Here is a 19,044-nt window from a genome sequence, read left to right as displayed (position 1 = left end):
GTTGTCACTGTTGTGCATACCAATATTAGGATCCACGTTTTAGATCACCACCTTCAGGGGAGGGGGAGGGAGCTGCTCCTCTAGTTCTGCTGTCTCCCAGAGGTCCAGTCCACACACCTTCAGATGTATAGATGCATGGATCACTCAGGTGTTCCGCTGTGCTATGCAGGGAGTCCTTTGTTGGTCAAAGGATGTCTGCCTGGTTGTAACTTAGAGGGGAGAGACAAAGGGAACAACTCACAATGCCATGTTGCTGACATCACTCCAGTTGTCACTTTTAATGGGTTACAACATCATATGCTAAAGGAGTAAAATACCTTTAGGTGCATACCAGTAAACTGACGTGGGGAAGCATATTTTTGGTCCAGGAAGTTTCCTTAAATGGTTAACTACTCCCCATACGCAAAAGGTCCAGTCTAAATGATTGCATCTTATTTGGAAGTAGAGTAAAATATTCATTTAGACTCTGATAATTTAGAATTTATGATAAATTCTCTATGTTACATTAACAAATGTAAATAATTAGTTGCATGGAGGTTTGCCAGTGCTATGATATCAGGAGACAGAACCAGTTACAAGAATGACCAATCTGAGATAAGACTGTAAGCACAAAACAATATGTGTCTGACATCAGGTATCTAATTGAAGACAGCCTCAGAAAGCAAGGTGCTTTCAAAATATCAAGTCTAAAAAATAGCGGAGAGTAAGAACTGAATCCAAAACAGAGGATAATCAATATTGGTCAGCCAAGCAAAAAATAAACATAGATACTGCTCTTTTCCTATGCCTTACATGTGAAAATGGCTTTATTAAGCAAACCTCACGGTATACTAAGGCATCTTTAACCACCCTAGGAGAACAAAGTTAGTTAAACCCACATATCCTGACAAGTAGTTGGCATTCCAATTACAGGTTTATCTATTCATTAAAGTAGCTTTCCTGCTTGGCATGCTATATTGCCCCATTAATGTTTTGAAACTATTTCTTTAAAAAAATAACACTCTGCCATTCAGGCCTGCATTTTCCCCAAATTAGTTTAAATTAATGAGGTTTTACTATAAATTCAACTTAGTCTTGGATCAAGTGATACAGTCCTTTACCTTCTAAAGAGAGAAAAGAGCATAATTGTAGAACAAAATTGAAACTCTCCATGGAAACTAAATTTATTACACATAATTTTTTAATGACAGGAATACAAATGAGTGGCTACTAGATACTCATTCTCCCTTGAAACTTGTTGCTTATTATAGACATTGACAGTAAGGGAATGTAATACTGACTTTCAGCATCCTCACATATGTGGTTCCTCTGGACAATTTACATCAAAGGAAAGAAAACTATTCCATAGATGGTATAATTATGCAGTGACTTCTTATATTGGTCAGAAATCAAAAGTTCCATAATTGTGATTCTTTTGGTTTAGACTCGTGGTGTATTTTACTCTCATTTTCTCCTATGTCTCTCAGTTTTTTTTTCAAAATTACATAACTGCACATCAATTATTCCTTTTATAACATTGTTCTTTTGTGTGTGTTGTTGTTGTCATTTTTTATTGGTTTATAACATTGTATAAATTTCAGGTGTACACCATTATACTTCTATTTTTGCATAGATTACATCATGTTCTCATATTCACCACCCAAATAGTAATTACCATCCATGACCACACACATGTGCCCGATTATCCCTTTGGTCCTTCCTCCCCCCCAACCTTCCCCTCTGGTAACCACCAGTCCAATCTCTGTGTCTGTGTGTTTGTTGATGTTATTATCTACTATTTAATGAGCGAGATCATAGGGTATCTGACCTTATCCCTCTGACTTATTTCACTTTGCATAATACCCTCAATGTCCATCCATGATGTCACAAATGGCTGGATTTCATCATTTCTTACGGCTGAGTAGTATTCCATTGTGTAGAGATACCACGTCTTCTTTATCCATTCGTTCCTTCCTGGTCACTTAGGTTACTTCCATGTCTTGGTTATTGTGAATAACGCTGCAATGAACACAGCATGTATCTTTAAGCATTGGTGTTTTCAAGTTCTTTGGAAAAATACCCAGCAGTGGAATAGCTGGATCATATGGTAGTTCTATCCTTGATTTTTTGAGGAATCTCCATACTGTTTTCCATAGTGGCTGCACAAGTTTGCACTCCCACCAGCAGTGATTGAGTGTTCCCTTCTCTCCACATCCTCTCCAACACTTGATGTTTCCTGTGTTGTTAATTATAGCCATTCTCACGGACATGAGGTAATATCCCATTGTAGTTTTGATTTGCATTTCCCTAATATTAAGGATGTTGAACATCTTTTCATGTGCCTGTTGGCCATCTGTATATCTTCTTTGGATAAATGTCCGCTCAGGTCTTTTGCCCATTTTTTAATTGGGTTGGTAGTATTTTTGTTGTTGAGATGCATGAGTTATTTATATATTTTGGAAATTAACCCCTTATCAGGTATATGGTTTGCAAATATCTTCTCACAATTGTTAGGTTGTCTTTTCAATTTATTGATGGTTTCCTTTGCTATGTAGAAGCTTTTTAGTTTGATGCAGCCCCATTTGTTTATTTTTTCTATTGTTTCTCTTGCCTGGTCAGTCATGGTGCTTGAAAATATGTTGCTGAGACAGATATCAAAGAGCTTATGGCCTATGTTTTCTTCGAGAAGTTTCATGGTTTCAGGTCTTACATTCAAGTCTTTAATCCATTTTGAGTTAATTTGTGTGTATGGTGTAAGGCAATGGTCTACTTTCATTTTTTTGCATGTGGCTGACCAGTTTTCCCAACACCATTTGTTGAACAGACTTTCCTTTCTTCATTGTATGTTCTTGGCTCCTTTGTCAAAGATTAGCTGTCCAAGGATGTGTGGGTTTATTTCTGGGCTTTCAATTCTATTCCCTTGGTCTGTTTGTCTGTTTTTGTGCCAGTGCATGCTGTTTTGGTTACTATCGCTTTGTAGTATATTTTGAAATCAGGGAGTATGATACCTGCAGCTTTGTTCTTTTTTCTCAGGATTCCTTTAGCTATTTGGGGTCTTTTGTTGTTCCATATAAATTGTAGGAATCTTTGTTCTATTTCTGTGAAAACTGGTGTTGGAACTTTGATAGGGATTGCATTGAATCCATAGATTGCTTTAAGAAGCATGGACATCTTAACTATGTTAATTCTTCCAACCAAGATCACGGAATATCTTTCCATTTCTTTTTGTCCTCTTCAATTTCTTTCAGCAATGTTTCATACTTTTCAGTGTACAGATCTTTCACCTCTTTGGTTAAGTTTATTCCTAGGTATTTTATTCTTTTTGTTGTAATTGTAAAGGGGATTTTATTCTTAATTTATCTTTCTGCTACTTTGTTGTTAGTGTATAGGAATGCAACTGATTTTTGTATGTTGATTTCGTATCCTGCAACTTTACCATATTCGTTTATTACTTCTAACAGTTTTTGGTGGATTCTTTAGGGTTTTCTGTGTATAAAATCATGTCATCTGCAAATAGTGACAGTTTCACTTCTTCCTTTTCAATTTGGATCCATTTTATTTCTTTTTCTTGCATGATTGCTCTGCTTAGGACATCCAATACTATGTTAAATAGGAGTGGTGACAGTGGGCATCCTTGTCTGGTTCCTGTTCTTAGAGGTATGGCTTTCAGTTTTTCACAATTGATGATGATATTAGCTGTGGGTTTGTCACATATGGCCTTTATTATGTTGAGGTACTCTCCTTCTATGCCCATTTTATTCGGAGTTATTATCATAAATGGATGCTGTATCTTGTCAAATGCTTTCTCTGCATCTATTGAGATGATCATGTGATTCTTATTCTTCATTTTATTAATGTCGTGTATCACGTTGATTGATTTGCAAATGTTGAACCATCCCTGCATCCCTGGAATAAATCCCACTGGATCATAGTGTATAATCTTTTTAATGTATTGTCATATGCGATTTGCTGGTATTTTGTTGAGGATTTTTGCATCGAAGTTCATCAGTGATATTGGCTTGTAATTTTCTTTTTTCGTGTTGTCCTTGCCTGGTTTTGGTATCAGGGTAATGTCTGCTTTGTAGAATAAGTTAGGGATCTTCCCCACAGCCTCAATTTTTTGGGAGAGTTTGAGAAGTATGGGTATTAAGTCTTCTTTGAATGTTTGGTAGAATTCACCAGCGAAGCCATCTGGTCCTGGACTTTTATTTTTTGGGAGGTTTGTGATTACTGTTTCGATCTCCTTACTGGTGATTGGTCTATTCAAATTCTCTATTTCTTCTTGATCCAGTTTTGGAAGGTTGTATGATTCTAAGAACTTATGCATTTCTTTCAGATTGTCCAATGTGTTGGCATATAGTTTTTCATAGTATTCTCTTATAATCTTTTACATTTCTGAGGTGTCCATTGAAATTTCTCCTCATTCATTTCTGATTTTACTTATTTGAGCCTTCTCTCTTTTTTTCTTGGTTAGTCTAGCTAAAGGTTTGTCAATTTGGTTTATCTTTTCAAAGAACCAGTTCTTGATTTCATTAATTTTTTCTATTCAATTTTAGTCTCTATTTCTGCTCTGATTTTTATTATTTTCCTTTTTCTACTTATTTTGGGCTTTATTTGTTCTTTTTCCAGTTCCTTTAGGTGCATTGTTGATTGTTTATTTGAGATTTTTCTTGTTTGTTCAGGTAGGCCTGTATTGCTATAAACTTCCCTCTTAGAACCACTTTTGCTGTATCCCATAAATTCTGGCATGTCGTATTTTAATTTTCATTTGTCTCCAGGTATTTTTTGACTTCTCCTTTGATTTCTTCGTTGACCCAACTGTTGTTCAGTAGCATTTTGTTTAATCTCCACATATTTGTGGCTTTTCTGGTTTTCTTCCTATAGTTGATTTCTACTTTCATACCGTTGTGGTCAGAAAAGATGCTTGGTATTATTTCAATCTTCTTAAATTTATGGAGACTGTTTTGTGGCCTAATATGTGATCAATGCTGGAGAATGTTCCACGTGCATTTGAAAAGAATGTATGTTCTTTGGTTTTTGGATGGAACATTCTGTATATATCTACTAGGTCCATCTGTTCTAGTGTGTCATTTAAGGCCAACGTTTCCTTATTGATCTTCTGTTTAGATGATCTATCCATTGGTGTAAGTGGAGTGTTAAAGTCCCCTACTATTATTGTGTTACTGTCTATTTCTGTTTTTATGTCTGTTAATAATTGCTTTATGTATTTAGGTGTTCCTACATTGGGTGCATAGATATTTACAAGTGTTATATCATCTTGCTGGATTGTTCCCTTGATCATTATGTGGTGCCCTTCTTTGTCTCTTTTTACAGTTTTTGTTTTAAAGTCTATATTTTTTGATATGAGTATTGCTACCCCAGTTTTCTTTTCATTGTCATTTGAATGGAGTATCTTCTTCCATCCCTTCACTTTCAGTTTGTTAGTGTCTTTACGTCTCAAGTGTGTCTCTTGCATGCAGCATATATATGGGTCTTGTTTTTTAATCCAATCAGCCACCCTATGCCGTTTAACTGGAGCATTTAGTCCATTGATGTTTAAAGTAGCTATTGATAAGTATGTACTTATGGCCATTTTTTAACTTTTTTTCTCAGTGTTTTCATATTTCTTCTCTGTTCCTTTCTTCTCTTGTTCTCTTCCCTTTTGGTTTGTTGGCTTTCTGTAATATTATGTTTGGGTTTCTTTCTCTTAGATTTTGTGTATTTATTGTAGGTTTCTGGTTTGTGATTACCATGGAGTACATATACAGTAACCTACGTATATAGCAGTCTATATTAAGTTGATGGTCTCTTTAATTTGAGCTCTGTCTGAACCTCTACTCTTGAACTCCCCTCTTCCCACATTTTATGTTTTCTATATCATATTTAACCTCTTTTTTTTTTGCTTTTGTATCCATTACCCTCTTATCATGGAAATAGATAATTTTTCCTATTTGTGGTCTTGTCTTTTCCCCTTAGATAAGTCCCTTTAGAATTTCTTGTAGTACTGGTTGCTTGGTGACAAACTCATTTAATTTTTGCTTGTCTGGGAAAGTTTTCATCTCTCCTTCCATTTTGAATGATAACCTGGCCAGGTAGAGTATTCTTGCCTGTAAGTTTTTTCCTTTTAGCGCTTTAAATATATTGTGTCACTCTCTTATAGCCTGTAAGGTCTCTGCTGAGAGGTCAGCTGATAGCCTTATGGGTTTCCTTTGTAGGTAACTTGTCTTTCTCTTGCAGCTTTTAGGATTCTCTCTTTATCTTTAATTTTTGACATTTTAATTATGATGTGTCTTGGTGTGGGCCTCTTTGGGTTTACCTTGTTTGGGGCTCTCTGTGCTTCCTGTAACTGGATGTCTATTTCCTCCCTTAGGTTAGGGAAGTTTTCAACTATTATTTCTTCAAATAGATTCTCTGTCCCTTTGACTTGCTCTTCCCCTTCTGGGACACCTATAATACAGATGTTAGTGTGCCTTGATGTTGTCCCAGAGGTCCCTTACACTGTCCTCACTCTTTTAAATTATTTGTTCTTTTATCTGTTCAGCTTGGGTGATTTCTTCTAGTCTTTCATCCAGCTCACAGATCCGTTCTTCTGTATCCTCTACTCTGCTTTTGAGTCCGTCTAGTGAATTTTTCATTTCCAGTATTGTATTCTTCATTTCTGATTGGTTCTTTTTTATATCTTCCATTTCTTTGTTGACATTCTCACTGAATTCATCCATTCTTCTCTCCACATCAGTGAGCATCCTTAACACTCTTTATTTGAACTCTCTGATGGTTAGGTTGCTCATTTCTGTTTCACTTAGTTCCTTTTCTGGGGTTTTGTCTTGTTCTCTTAAGTGGAACATATTCCTTTGCCTCCTCATTTTGCCTCTTTCTCTGTGCTTGTGTCTATGTATTAGGTAGGTCAGCTACATCATCCTGCTCTTGGAGAGTTGACCTTACATAAGTAATGACTTATGGGGTCTTGCAGTGTACTTCCCTCAGTTCTGAATGTTCCAGGAGTGACCCTTATGTGGGTTACATATGTCCTTCTGTTGTGGCATGGTTGCTCTTCCCATAGGTTCCTGGGGAGGCTGAGCTATGCCCCGGCCAGCCATTGTAATGTTCAGCTGCTTGTAGTTGTTGTGGGCCCCTCAGTCTCTTTATTGGGTGTGGGGATCCCCAGCAGAGTTGGCTGCAAGTTCTAATACCACATTTGTGTTTCAGTATTTCTTTTAAGAGAGTAGGGCCCCAGGGTGGCAGATTCTTAGGCTCAGGGGCTTACAAATGCTATAAGCCTCCAGCCTTTAGGTCTCTTGTCAGCTGTCTGAGGATTGTAACTGTGTAGAGCTGGCCTCAGGCACAGAAGCATCCAATTGTTTCACGCTTTGGAAGGTAGGGCTGATCCCCTATGTGGCTGTTTGAGAAGCATAAGTCTTCTGCAGCTGGCAAGCCCCACTTCCCACAGTTCCCCACACACAGTCAACACAGTCCTGTCCTGTGTGCACACCCCAACCTCCTGAAGTGGACCCAGTCTCTCCAAGGCCCCACACATTGCACCACCAACACACACTCTCCTTCTGCTCCTTGTGCACGCCCTGCCCCACAGAGAGGTAGACCCACTCACCAGTCTGCGGAGAATCCAGGCAGCTCATTTAGCAGGCCCACAAGTTGCCTGAGGGCTTGTTGTTGAGTGGGACCAGTCTCTAGTGTGGGCTACCCACCCTTGCTGAGCTGGATTAAATTGGTGCCCTAGTGGGTGGGGCAGACCCTGGGCTGGCAGGCCAGGAAGAACTCCAATGGTGTCTGCCAACATCTGTGTCAGCATGCCCACACCAGGCCACATCAATGGCTGCTGCCAATGTCCCAATACCTGGAGAGGTCTCACCTCTCACTGAGTTGCATTCAGAGCCTATCAGATGAGTCTCTTTTCACCAAAGGACTGTGCACCTTTCTTTCTGGTGTTTTTAGGTTGCTTTCTGAAATGGGTGAGTTTCTGTATGGGCTCTTTAAGAACCGGTTTTAGTTTCTTTGTGAACCAGCTTTTCTGGGGGTACTCCCCAATGTTTTAGTAACAAGCAAAGTCAGATATTATGCCACTCATCTCGATTGTGCTGGGTCCAAAACATGCCTACAGCGGGAGCACTCCCAACTCGGGGCCCCACTCTTCCAGGGAGGGCTGGGTACCTTTGGGCTGCTCCCAGGTGGCAGTGAGGCACAGCGGCTTGTGAAGGTGGCGTTTTTTTTCTCTCCAGAAGGGAATTTCTGCCTCTTTCACTTCAGTTAGGATTGTTGTTTCTTGTAGGAATTCCTCTTATCCAGTTTTCAGTTCTCTCTCAGGGGTAATTTTCCAAGAGTAGTTGTAAATTGGCTGTGTCCACGGGAGGAGGTGAGTTCAGAGTCCTCCTACGCTGCCATCTTGACTTCTCCCTCTTCTTTTGTAACATTGTTATTTTCTCTGAAGAATTGTAGACTTAGAAAACCATCCCACTATCTATATACATCCGCGTCTTAGTAATATTTTTCACATGCTAGTCAGATTGAAGGCATGATTAACATTGAAATAAAAGTTTAGATATATTTACTTGTTAGTAATTCTCACCCTTTATGCCAAAATCACTTCAAAGGAAACTACCAGATGAGTTAGTATCCTAGAGCTTTGAAAAACCTATGAAATGAAGACAGGGAGACTAGTTGTTCAACACAACAGCTGTCCTAAAGGTAAAAACCTCAAACTGAAATAGCAGAAAATTTCAAACATTTCGTGGACCTACAATCTTGATCATTGGAGTCAAATCAGCTGACTGTTTAGCTAAATTGCCTACCATGCCTCCAAATTATAAGAATAATGTCACATTATCCCAGCCCCAGCCCCTTTGTACATTGACTTCTCATTTGAATTTTGATTCTAAGTAAACAGGCATTTTACTTCAGGACTTATAGTGTTGGGATTTTGGAAGTGTCATCAGAAGAATGAAAATAATATAAAATATTTCCCCTGGAATACATTGTTAATTATCCATGTTGATTTTAAAAGCACTGATGTGTGTCAAAGTGAATTGTATAAACATGGAAATCTCAGTCTCAACAACACCATAATGTTTCATGTAAAACACCAAAGTAAATTTTTTGGAACATCTCCAAATGTTTGCTCAAAGTATTTGACCAGTCCTTTTGGAAAGAAATAGAAGACTGTCTTCTTTTCATTATAAGTAACAAATTGCTTGAGAAGGTATTTCATAGGGAAAGGAGACTTCATGCATAGAGTCAATAGAAGTTGTTTTCCGGCTAGCCCTTGAGGAGAGCCCTGCAAATTGTCAATGGTAAGCTAAAGCCAAATCATGACAACACCAGGAAATGAAATCATTGCAAGTTAAAAAGACTGAAATTTGAAATCTTAGACCTGTACTTGAAACGGCAGCCATTATACAATTGTACTTTCCCACTATTTTGAACTGAGATTCTGCTTAGAGTAAACCACAAAGAGATGGGGTGTAGCAGCCATAGGAGTAAGAAAAAATCCTTTCATTTATTTAAAAATTGGGGCTCTTAACCAAGCAAAGTATTGGGAGACTAGACACTAAATAGATATTATTTTGACAGGGTCAAATTAGGTGTCTGAAGCTGTGTCCTAGAAATAAATATAGTAGGATCAGCTCAGTTTATTTGCAACTAAAAAAGAAGTCAAGTTTCTTCCAAGTCTCTTTTTAGTCACTCTTGCTTCAGAGCCACCCTCAATTCAAATTACCCTTTCCACTCCAATTTAGTCACCCACTTGCCCAGTCACAAGTTGAAATATTAACATCACTCCTAATTGCTCCACGACAAAGATGATTTTAAACTCTGAAATTCCTTCTCCGGCTTTCATTTAAACTTAATCTATCAAGTATTTATTGAGTACCCATTAATATGTACTAATATGAGGATTTTTAAAAGTTAATTAGTAAATACTTCCTTTCCTCTTTAATATCATCATAATTTACTATGTATTGAACATGTACAAACGTATAACTATACCACAAACTAGACTATAATACGTATTATCTCTATTTATACATCTTTCTCTTTTCCTCGCTCCTAAATTTCTTCTTTGCCCTCATTATTACCTCTTATGCCTCTACATTTCTGTATTCATGAGAAGGCTATAGTGTATTGTTTCCAGGGCAGGCTCTGGAATCAAACTGTTTGGTTTTGAATTTTGGCTCCACCTTATGCCAGATGTCTAACTTTGGACAATTTACATATACTCTCTATGCCTCAGTTTCTTCATCTATAAAGTGGATGCAACTTTATGTTGTAAAGCTTCTATATGATAATGCTTGTAAAACACTTAGAAGGTGCCTGGTATGTAGAAAGTGCTCAATAAATGTTAGATATTACCATCATTATTCTTCAAAGACTGTCTTCCCTTGCATCCCTTACATCCCTCTCCTAATACATGGCTAATTTGGGGGTTTCTGAGTTGCAACTTAAAATCCCTCATACCCTTCATCTTCAACTACAACTGTCTTTCAATCCCCAAAATGTGGTAAGTTCAATTATTTAATTTCTCTGTTACTCTCTTGCTCTATAAATATTGAGAAAAAAATCATGAAAGCCTTTCTAGCTTTCTTTCTACCTCTTCTGCATCCCCACCTAGGCTTTGCTGGTCTCCCTGTCTATAATGTACTATCTTTTCTTGTCATGTCTCTAAATCCTCATCCAAAATTTAACCTCCACCATAATGCCTTCCCGGCCCATGCTAACTCACACCGATCCCGCACTCCAATAACATCTGATGGTGTTTTTGTTTCTACCCATCACTTCTCAATTATTCACTGTTTTGTGCTTTCTATAATCTACAATATATTACAGCTCCTCAAAAGTATAACTGTTAAATAGAGGACTTCTCTAGGTACATAATTTTAAGAACATGCATTAATAAATTGCAAGGTCTTGTTTCATCTTTTCATTAAACCAATATTCTATTATAAACTATAAATGTGAATTCAGAGAAGCCAAATTTCAGCAAGAAAATCAATAATTAATTAACAAGTATTATTTGAACTCAGCGTTGTATTAGATAGTACAGCAGACATATAAGCATAACACTAGGCATCTACCCTAAAGTAACTTAAAATTTCATTGAGGAAATAAGATTCCATGAAAAGAGATAAGATTCACTATAAATTTTGAAAAATATACAGACTTGTAAAGGCAGAGAGATGAGAGAACATTGTTCTACGCAGAGTAACTATGATGTACCAAGCATGAAGAGAGATGAAAATGAATTCATACATATATATGAATTTCAGGATTTCAAGAAATATCATTCACTTCTTGTGGGAAAATAAATTAGTACAGATGTTAGGTGAGACAAATTTGGCAATATGTACCAAGAGCCTTAAAATACATATTTTCTTCTAGAAATCTTTTAAAATAAAATAATCAGTATTATGCACAAAACCTTGTACTCTTTCATGATTCTGCCTCCTCTTTTGCCTCCCCCATGTCTCACAAGACCTATTAGTTTTACTATATATATGTGTGTGTGTGAATATAATGTGCATATAATTTACACATCATACTTTAAAACTATTTGTTTTCTTTCTCCATTGTCGCTCTCTAATCCAAGCCACGATAACCTTTCCCCTAGACCACTCTAATAGTTTCCTAACAGTTTTCTCTGCTTTTTCTATCTTCAATCAATTCACTACACAGTAGCAGGAGAAATTTTTTTACAATTTAAATCAGATGATGTTCCTCTTCTTATTAAAACTCTCTAATGGCTTTTCATTGCACTAGGAAAAAAATGCAAACTCCTGACGATGGCTTATTAAAAAAGCCCTCTTGGTCTAGCTTTTGCATACCTTGTGAACAATATTCCATGCTACTCTCCCCAGAGATACCTAAGCTCTAATCATACTTTATGTCCTTGAGTCTTTCAAACCTACAAGCTCTTTACCACCTTAAAGTCTTTACATAATGCTGATTTCTCCTTGCAGCACTCTTCTCCACACACCTACCACTGTGTCCTCACTCCTCCTTCAAACACACATACATACACACGCACACACACACACATTGTTCCTATGTCTGGATCCTTCTCATCATTTAAGTCTAAGTGTAAATATTATCTCCTCATAAATGTCTTCCCCAACCACCTTATCTAAAGTAGTCCCTACTAATACTCTTTGTCTGTATCTTTCCGTTCATTTGTTTCATGACTCATTATAATTTTCAGTTATATACTTATTTACTTATTTATTATCTACATTTTCACTACATTACACATTCTCTGCAGCAGGGACTTTGCCTGATTTGTTTATCAATATGTGCCTATACATATTGTATAGGTACCTTATACACAGTGCCTTATACATAGTAAGCACTTAATAAGGACTTGTTGAATGAAATAATATACAAAGACATTTATTGTAGCATTTATAATAGCAAAAAAATAGAAGCAAACTAAATTCCCAACAAAAGGTAAAAGTTTAATGAATTATCATAGAAATATGTGGTAGAATATATACAGTTATTAAAAATTATGCTATAAAGATTAATAATAATATTGGATAGAAATTACATGAGATTTAATTTTTCAAAAAGGCACAAAACTATTAATATATGGTATGATAGTCAAACTTTTTTTTATAAAATAAATGTGTATAGAGGGAAAATACTCAACAGATAGATACCGAGATATTAACATTGGTTATATCTTTATGTTTTGAGTTTATGGGTGACCTTTAGTTCCCTACTCTTGATAATTTTCCATATTTTACAAGTAAAAAATAATAAGTGTTTAAAGTTAAAATGCCACAGTTTCACCAACAAAACGTAAGCAGACAAGAATTTAATTAAAATGCAAAGGCTATTTAACATTTGGAGGAGATTTGTGGCTATAAATTAGGGTTGAATTTAAGATCAAGTCAAATTGGTTTATATGTAGACCAATCATAGGTTCTCTAACTGTATAATTAAAGCATTGGATAGTTTACTTTTAAATTATGGTAAGAAGCATATAGGAGAGTATATTCAGCTATTAAAGAGTCAATGTGTACTGTAAATTTTGTTTTCTATATATATAACACTTTTTCTGGTCTATACATTCTATTTTTGCCCAGAGTAATGTCAGCTTAAAATACAACTCTCACACACTGAGCAGTCTTGTCAATTAAAAAATGGTGGAGGCTATAAATGTTTATATCTGTTACCTAACTATTTAGAGGAAAAAGTCAGTCTAAATCCAAGATTTTAGAAATAAGTACAAAAATTGTTAAATATGATCTTTCTACAACTCAGCTAAGGGAAAAGTTCACATATATATGACAAGAAAATAAGTGTTAATCAATGTTTTTGTCAAAGGCACCTGCCCAATTCACCAATACTCATTCATTTACATTTTATTTCTTTTTAGTACAGTTTCTTTTCTTGTAAAGGATATGTAAACAAAAATATGCACACACATACTCGTGCACGTGCATGTGTGCACACACACACACAAAGCTTTCTACTACTAATTTGTCCACATAAGGTGATATGACAACTTACCTGATATCATCAAGAAGCCACCTCCAACTTTATAACAGCCAGCACTGGCAAAGGGCACACCACACACCAGCAGAAATCCCCCAGCCAGACCAGAACCAACACCTAATATAAGAAATATTGTCCAGAAGCTTCTGTACACTAGAGAGTGAGAAGGAAAATACATACGTTAAAAAGTAGTCTATAAAATTAATACTAAACCTTGAAACCAATCTATCATTCGTGATGGATATTGCTTTTTTTTTGGTTTTCCAGCTTTATAGTTATTTGAATAAGTGTCTGAAACACTTCTTTCCATTTCTTCACCTAATTTTCTTCTACACATCTTTCAAAACACAACTCAGATGATATCTCTTAATAGAAATATTTTCTTACTACTATAGTCTGGGTTAGATTCTCCTTCAATGCGCTATCATAGCACACTTTGTTTATCTTTATAAAGAAATCTATCATACTATCCTGTTCTCTGTTTTCTTTTCTATATCCTTTAATAGGGTGAGACCTCCTTGAGGGCAAAAGTTCCTTTTTATTCATCCCCAGTACTTACAAATGTTTGGCACATAGTAGGCCTCAAGAGGTGTTTGTTACATTGAGTTATTTGCATTCAATAAATCCTGAAAGGATAAGCACAGAATGTTTTCCCATTTGTAGCAGGCTTCCTGGCTCTAAGTTCTTTGACTATGAGCGCTCTATGACTTTGATTTCCCACGTGTGCAAAAAACCATAAAGTAGGACTCCAAGTTGTGATTAAAAAGCAATATTCCTGACTCCTAATCCTTTACCCATGCCTTGTACCTCCCTTCCTTCACATACAAAATTTATCAGCATCTACCAGTGTCTGTTTAACTTAAACCTGTGCTTCCTAATGACCCATCCTTTTCCTGACATGTAATTGTTTTTTTCTTCCACTAGTCTTTCTGAGTGGTTATATTCTTGTGCAAGAGGGGTATGTGAGCAGACTGAATTTCCCTTACAAGTATGCCATATAAATAAGTGTATCTAAAAATGCAAGATGAGCTACCACTTATTTTCCTGAAACTCTAAAGCAAAGGACCATGGAGCTCAAGGTTGCATCTGTTTTATCCTTGCTATGGGGGCTCATACAGATCATCTGAGAGAAAAATACTATAAAGTTATTCCTAATATATACACAGTGGAGTATTGAAAGCAATTATCTGGATTGTGAAGTGAATCAAATAACAGTTTTTTTGAAGGGTCTGGGTAGTTCAAGAAAAAAATAAAATGTGGTGTCTAAATTCTCCAGAAAGTCTTTCAATTTTTTGTTTACATTATAGCTACAATTTTTTAAATATATTCTTTTGACTCATTGCTTTTGGTTTTTCACCATAGAATTGAAACAACTTTCAGATAGTCTTTTTTATTTTTACAAATCCTAGTAACTGGAAGGTTGGAAGTGTGTTTTAAATCAAAATCGGCCAGCCTGAGAAAGCTATCTATGGGTAGATCAGGGAGTGGAATTGGCATGTGAAAACTGACAATAATCACTCTACCTTACACCTGTTTAGAACCTCTAACCTCTTTCAAGGAACTTGCACAGTCCAGCCTCCACTCATTTTGAAAGAAGTGCTTTGAGATGTCTGGTATTATGGAAGCTGGGTCCGTATTAAAGGCTGTACTCAGCTATTTGCTTGACTGTAAGTGACGGAAGCATCTCCATTTTGAAGTATGCAGCTATCCTGGAGGCAGAAATATCATCAGCAACAGAAAGGGACAGCACTCTCTTTCAAACTTTGTAGCTAAGAAGTTAACATTTCTTTTGTCAATTTTCCATTAAAAGACATTGTTAAAGCCTAAGGAAAAGGTCGACATGTTTGTTTATTCACCTCCTTAAGGTTCCCCGAGTGAAAGACAAACAATTTAAATTCATCAATTAATATGAAACAAACATCCAAACAATTCAAATATTAGTCCCAATAAGAGAACACTATGAAAGAGTAAATACTATGCAAAATTTCTTGTATATGAGGATATAATTCTCATAAAAATTATTTACATGTGTTGCTTTTATTGGTGGCCATGATTCCTTTTGTGAATTTTCTAATGTGCATCTGAAAATGCAATTTTCTCCAAGCTAAGAGGCCTGTGATAATTTACTTAGTCTCTCTGAGTCTCAGTTTTCCCAGAAGTAAAAAGAGACGATAATAACTCAGGGTAATTGTGATGATGGAATAAGTTTTTTATAAGAACATAGAGTGTTTAATAAATGATAGCTATGGGAGATCAAGATTTGGTCACCCTGAAATCTATCTCTTTACCTTGATTGTTTTCTCTGAGGGATGTTTGACCTCCCCCACTAACTGCCTAAAGAATTTGACATGGTGGATCCTTCCTGGAACAGATCTTCTATCATGTTGGCTGTAAAGATAATGTAGGATAAATGTTACAATAGGAAAGGCACCAACAAGCCCATCTTATCGGAAGTTCTGTCTCTCTGGCCACATTCTCTGGATGGCCCTGCAAGGAGTTGCCAGACAAACATTTACATTTATAAGGGAAATCTCCATTTGTAAAGGTATCTCTCTCTCTGTTTTGGGAAGGGGGGGGATGGTCTCATTTCTTGAAGCTTATCAACATGGAAGGTGAGGTCTTAAATCTGCATAATAACTTTACTCTTGTTTACTGTGCTTTAGTGGTAATCTCCTGTAACTGACTCCCCACCCCCAACATCCTCCTTTGTCATTGGCTGAACAGGGTATTTAAGATGAGAATTTCTGCTATTGTGTTGAGAAACGCAGCGTCCCTGCTTTCTCCCATGTATACATGTTATTAAACTTGGTATTATTTTCTCCTGCTAACCTGCCTTGTTAATTATTTGGCCAGCCATAAGAACCTTAAGGAAAAGGGCAGAGGGAGATTCTCCCTCTCCCCCCGACAGAGCTAATTATTGTTATTATTATCATTATTTTTTCAATCATAATACCATTTTATGTCATTTTCTTTGGGGCTTAAAACCATAAAGTTTCAGAAAAAAACTGATGGAACCAAATTGCCCCTTTCATTTTTCTTTAGCTTAGGCTGTTAAAGAAATGGAAAAGTGGAAAGAGCACGTTGCTAGGATCAGTAGACATGCATGCTAGAGCTGGCTCTGACCTATGCTTACCTTATGGCCCTGAACAAATCTCTTCATACCAGCATGCCTCATTTTCCATCCCTGGTCAAATGTAGATAATAAATCTTGTTTATTCTTACCACACAAGGCAAAGCAGGACATTTTGTTGCAGGTGGTTTTATGGTTATTTTTTCAGCATGAGGATTAAATGCATTTATACATGTATCATTTAACTTGATGCCTGGCCTACAGAAAGTGCTCAATAAGTGTTAGCTATCATTATCATCTTTGGTTGGACATTGCATTTTTACCTGAAATGTAGACGTTTTTGATGCAGTCATAAAATTGCCAGCCAAAATGTAAAATTTTTAAATTTTGTTTTTGTTACCAAATAACATGAGAAATAACTCATCCAAAGCCTCACCTCACCATCACCTCCCAACCCTCATATAGGAGTATGGAATTAGGAGAAAGGTAATGGGGTAAGGCTCAGGTATGGGGTGATATTCAAACGGTAAAATATATGTTTTGAATATTACTCAGAAAAAATTTTAGATGACTTGGGCTGCTTGTATTTTAGCCCATGTAATAATGCCCTATATAGAAAAATTGTGTTGTTTGTATTTTAGTCCATGTAATGCCCTATGTCAAGACAGTATATAAACAACTACTCCCAAAATGTCCATATTAAAATGATCATATCAAAATCTGATATACCCACAGAGCTCCTTTGAGGTCTCTTCTGATGGTCAAATTGGATAATGGATGTGAAAGTGCTTTGCGAGATTATTATCAGTGATGGAATAGATACCTTGTTTGCTTCGTTTTTTATTAAGGTAAAATTAGTATGTAACATTATATGAGTTTCAGATGTACAACATTATAATTCAACATCTGTGTATACTTCAAAGTGATCGCCACCAAAAGTCTAATTACCATCAATCACCATACAATAGAACCCCTTCACCCATTTCACCCACCCCTCCAATCTCCTTCCCCTCTGGAAACCACCAATCTGTTCTTTATTTCTATGAAGTTGTTTTTTTGTTTTGTTTTCTTCGTTTAGATTCCACATATGAGTGAAATCATACCGTATTTACCTTTCTCCATCTGACTTACTTAACTTAGCATAATACCCTGGTCCAACTAAGTTGTTGCAAATGGCAAGATTTCAATTTTTTTATGGCTGAGTAGTTTTCCATTGTATATATATACCACATCATCTTTATCCATTCATTCTTTGATGGGCATTTAGGTTGTTTCCATATCTTGGCTATTGTAAATAATGCTGCCATGAACATAGTGGTACATACAACTTTTCAAATTATTGTTTTTGTACTCTTTGAATAAATACCCAGAAGTGGAATAGCTAGATCATATAGTAGTTCTATTTTTAATTTTTTTTTGTGTGTGTGTGTGAGGAAGATTGGCACTGAGCTAACATCTGTTGCCAATATTCCTCTTTTTGTTTGAGGAAGATTGTCCCTGAGCTAACATCTGTGCCAATCATCCTCTATTTTGTATATGGGACACCACCACAGCATGGCTTGATGAGCAATATGCAGGTCTGCGCCTGGAATCTGAACCTATGAACCCCAGGCCACTGAAGCAGAGCATGTGAACTTAACCACTACACCAGCAGGCAGGCCCCCATTCTTAATTTTTTGAGGAATCTCCATACAATTTTCCATAGTGGCTGCACTCATTTATATTCCCACCAACAGTGTATGAGTGTTCCATTTTCTCACATCCTCTCCAACACTTGTTATTTCTTGTCCTTTTGTTAATAGCCATTTTAACAGGTATGAGGTGATATCTCATTGTAGTTTTGATTTGCATTTCCCTAATAATTAGTGATATTGAACATCTCATGTGCCTATTGGCCATTGTATGTCTTCTTTGGAAAATATGTATTCAGGTCCTCTGCCAATGTTTTAATCAGGTTGTTTGGTTTTGGTTGTTGAGTTGTGTGAGTTATTTATATATTTTGGATATTAACCCCCTGTTGGATAAACAATTTGCAAATATCTTCTCTCATTAAGTAGGTTGCTTTTTTGTTTTGATGATGGATTACTTCACTGTGCAGAAGCTATTTAGTTCAATGTAGTCCTATTTGTTTATTTTTGCTTTTATTTCCATTGCCTTTGGAGTCAGACCCACAAAGATATCGCTAAGACCAATGTCAAGGAGCTTACTGACTATATTTTCTTCTAGGAATTTTATGGTTTCAGGTCTTACATTCAAGTCTTTAATTCATTTTGTGTTAATTTTTGTGTATGGTATAATATAAGTGGTCTAGTTTCATTCTTTTGCATGTGGCTGTCCATTTTTCCCTACATCATTTATTGAATAGCCTGTCCTTTCTCTGTCATATGTTCTTGGTTCCTTTGTCATAAATTAATTGTCTGTATATGTATGAGTTTAGTTCTTGGCTCTCAATTCTGTTCCATTGATCTGTGTGTCTGTTTTTATGCCAATACCAT

The 19,044-nt window shown here is 36.3% G+C and overlaps 1 protein-coding gene across 2 annotated transcripts in view; it reads right to left on the bottom strand.

Annotated features, from left to right (window-relative positions):
* Window positions 1-19,044, bottom strand: part of LOC131401188 (transmembrane protein 182-like) — a 357,489-nt gene that overhangs the window by 64,601 nt on the left and 273,844 nt on the right. For both annotated transcript variants that reach the window (XM_058536255.1, XM_058536256.1), the window contains one exon: window positions 13,495-13,632. In XM_058536255.1, coding sequence (XP_058392238.1) covers window positions 13,495-13,632 — 138 coding nt within the window. The remainder of the gene's footprint in view (window positions 1-13,494; window positions 13,633-19,044) is intronic.

This window comes from Diceros bicornis, chromosome X (genome assembly GCF_020826845.1).
Source record: "Diceros bicornis minor isolate mBicDic1 chromosome X, mDicBic1.mat.cur, whole genome shotgun sequence".
Lineage (NCBI taxonomy): Eukaryota > Metazoa > Chordata > Mammalia > Perissodactyla > Rhinocerotidae > Diceros > Diceros bicornis.
Note: the sequence above shows the minus strand (reverse complement) of the source record. Positions and strands in the feature narration are given on the sequence as shown.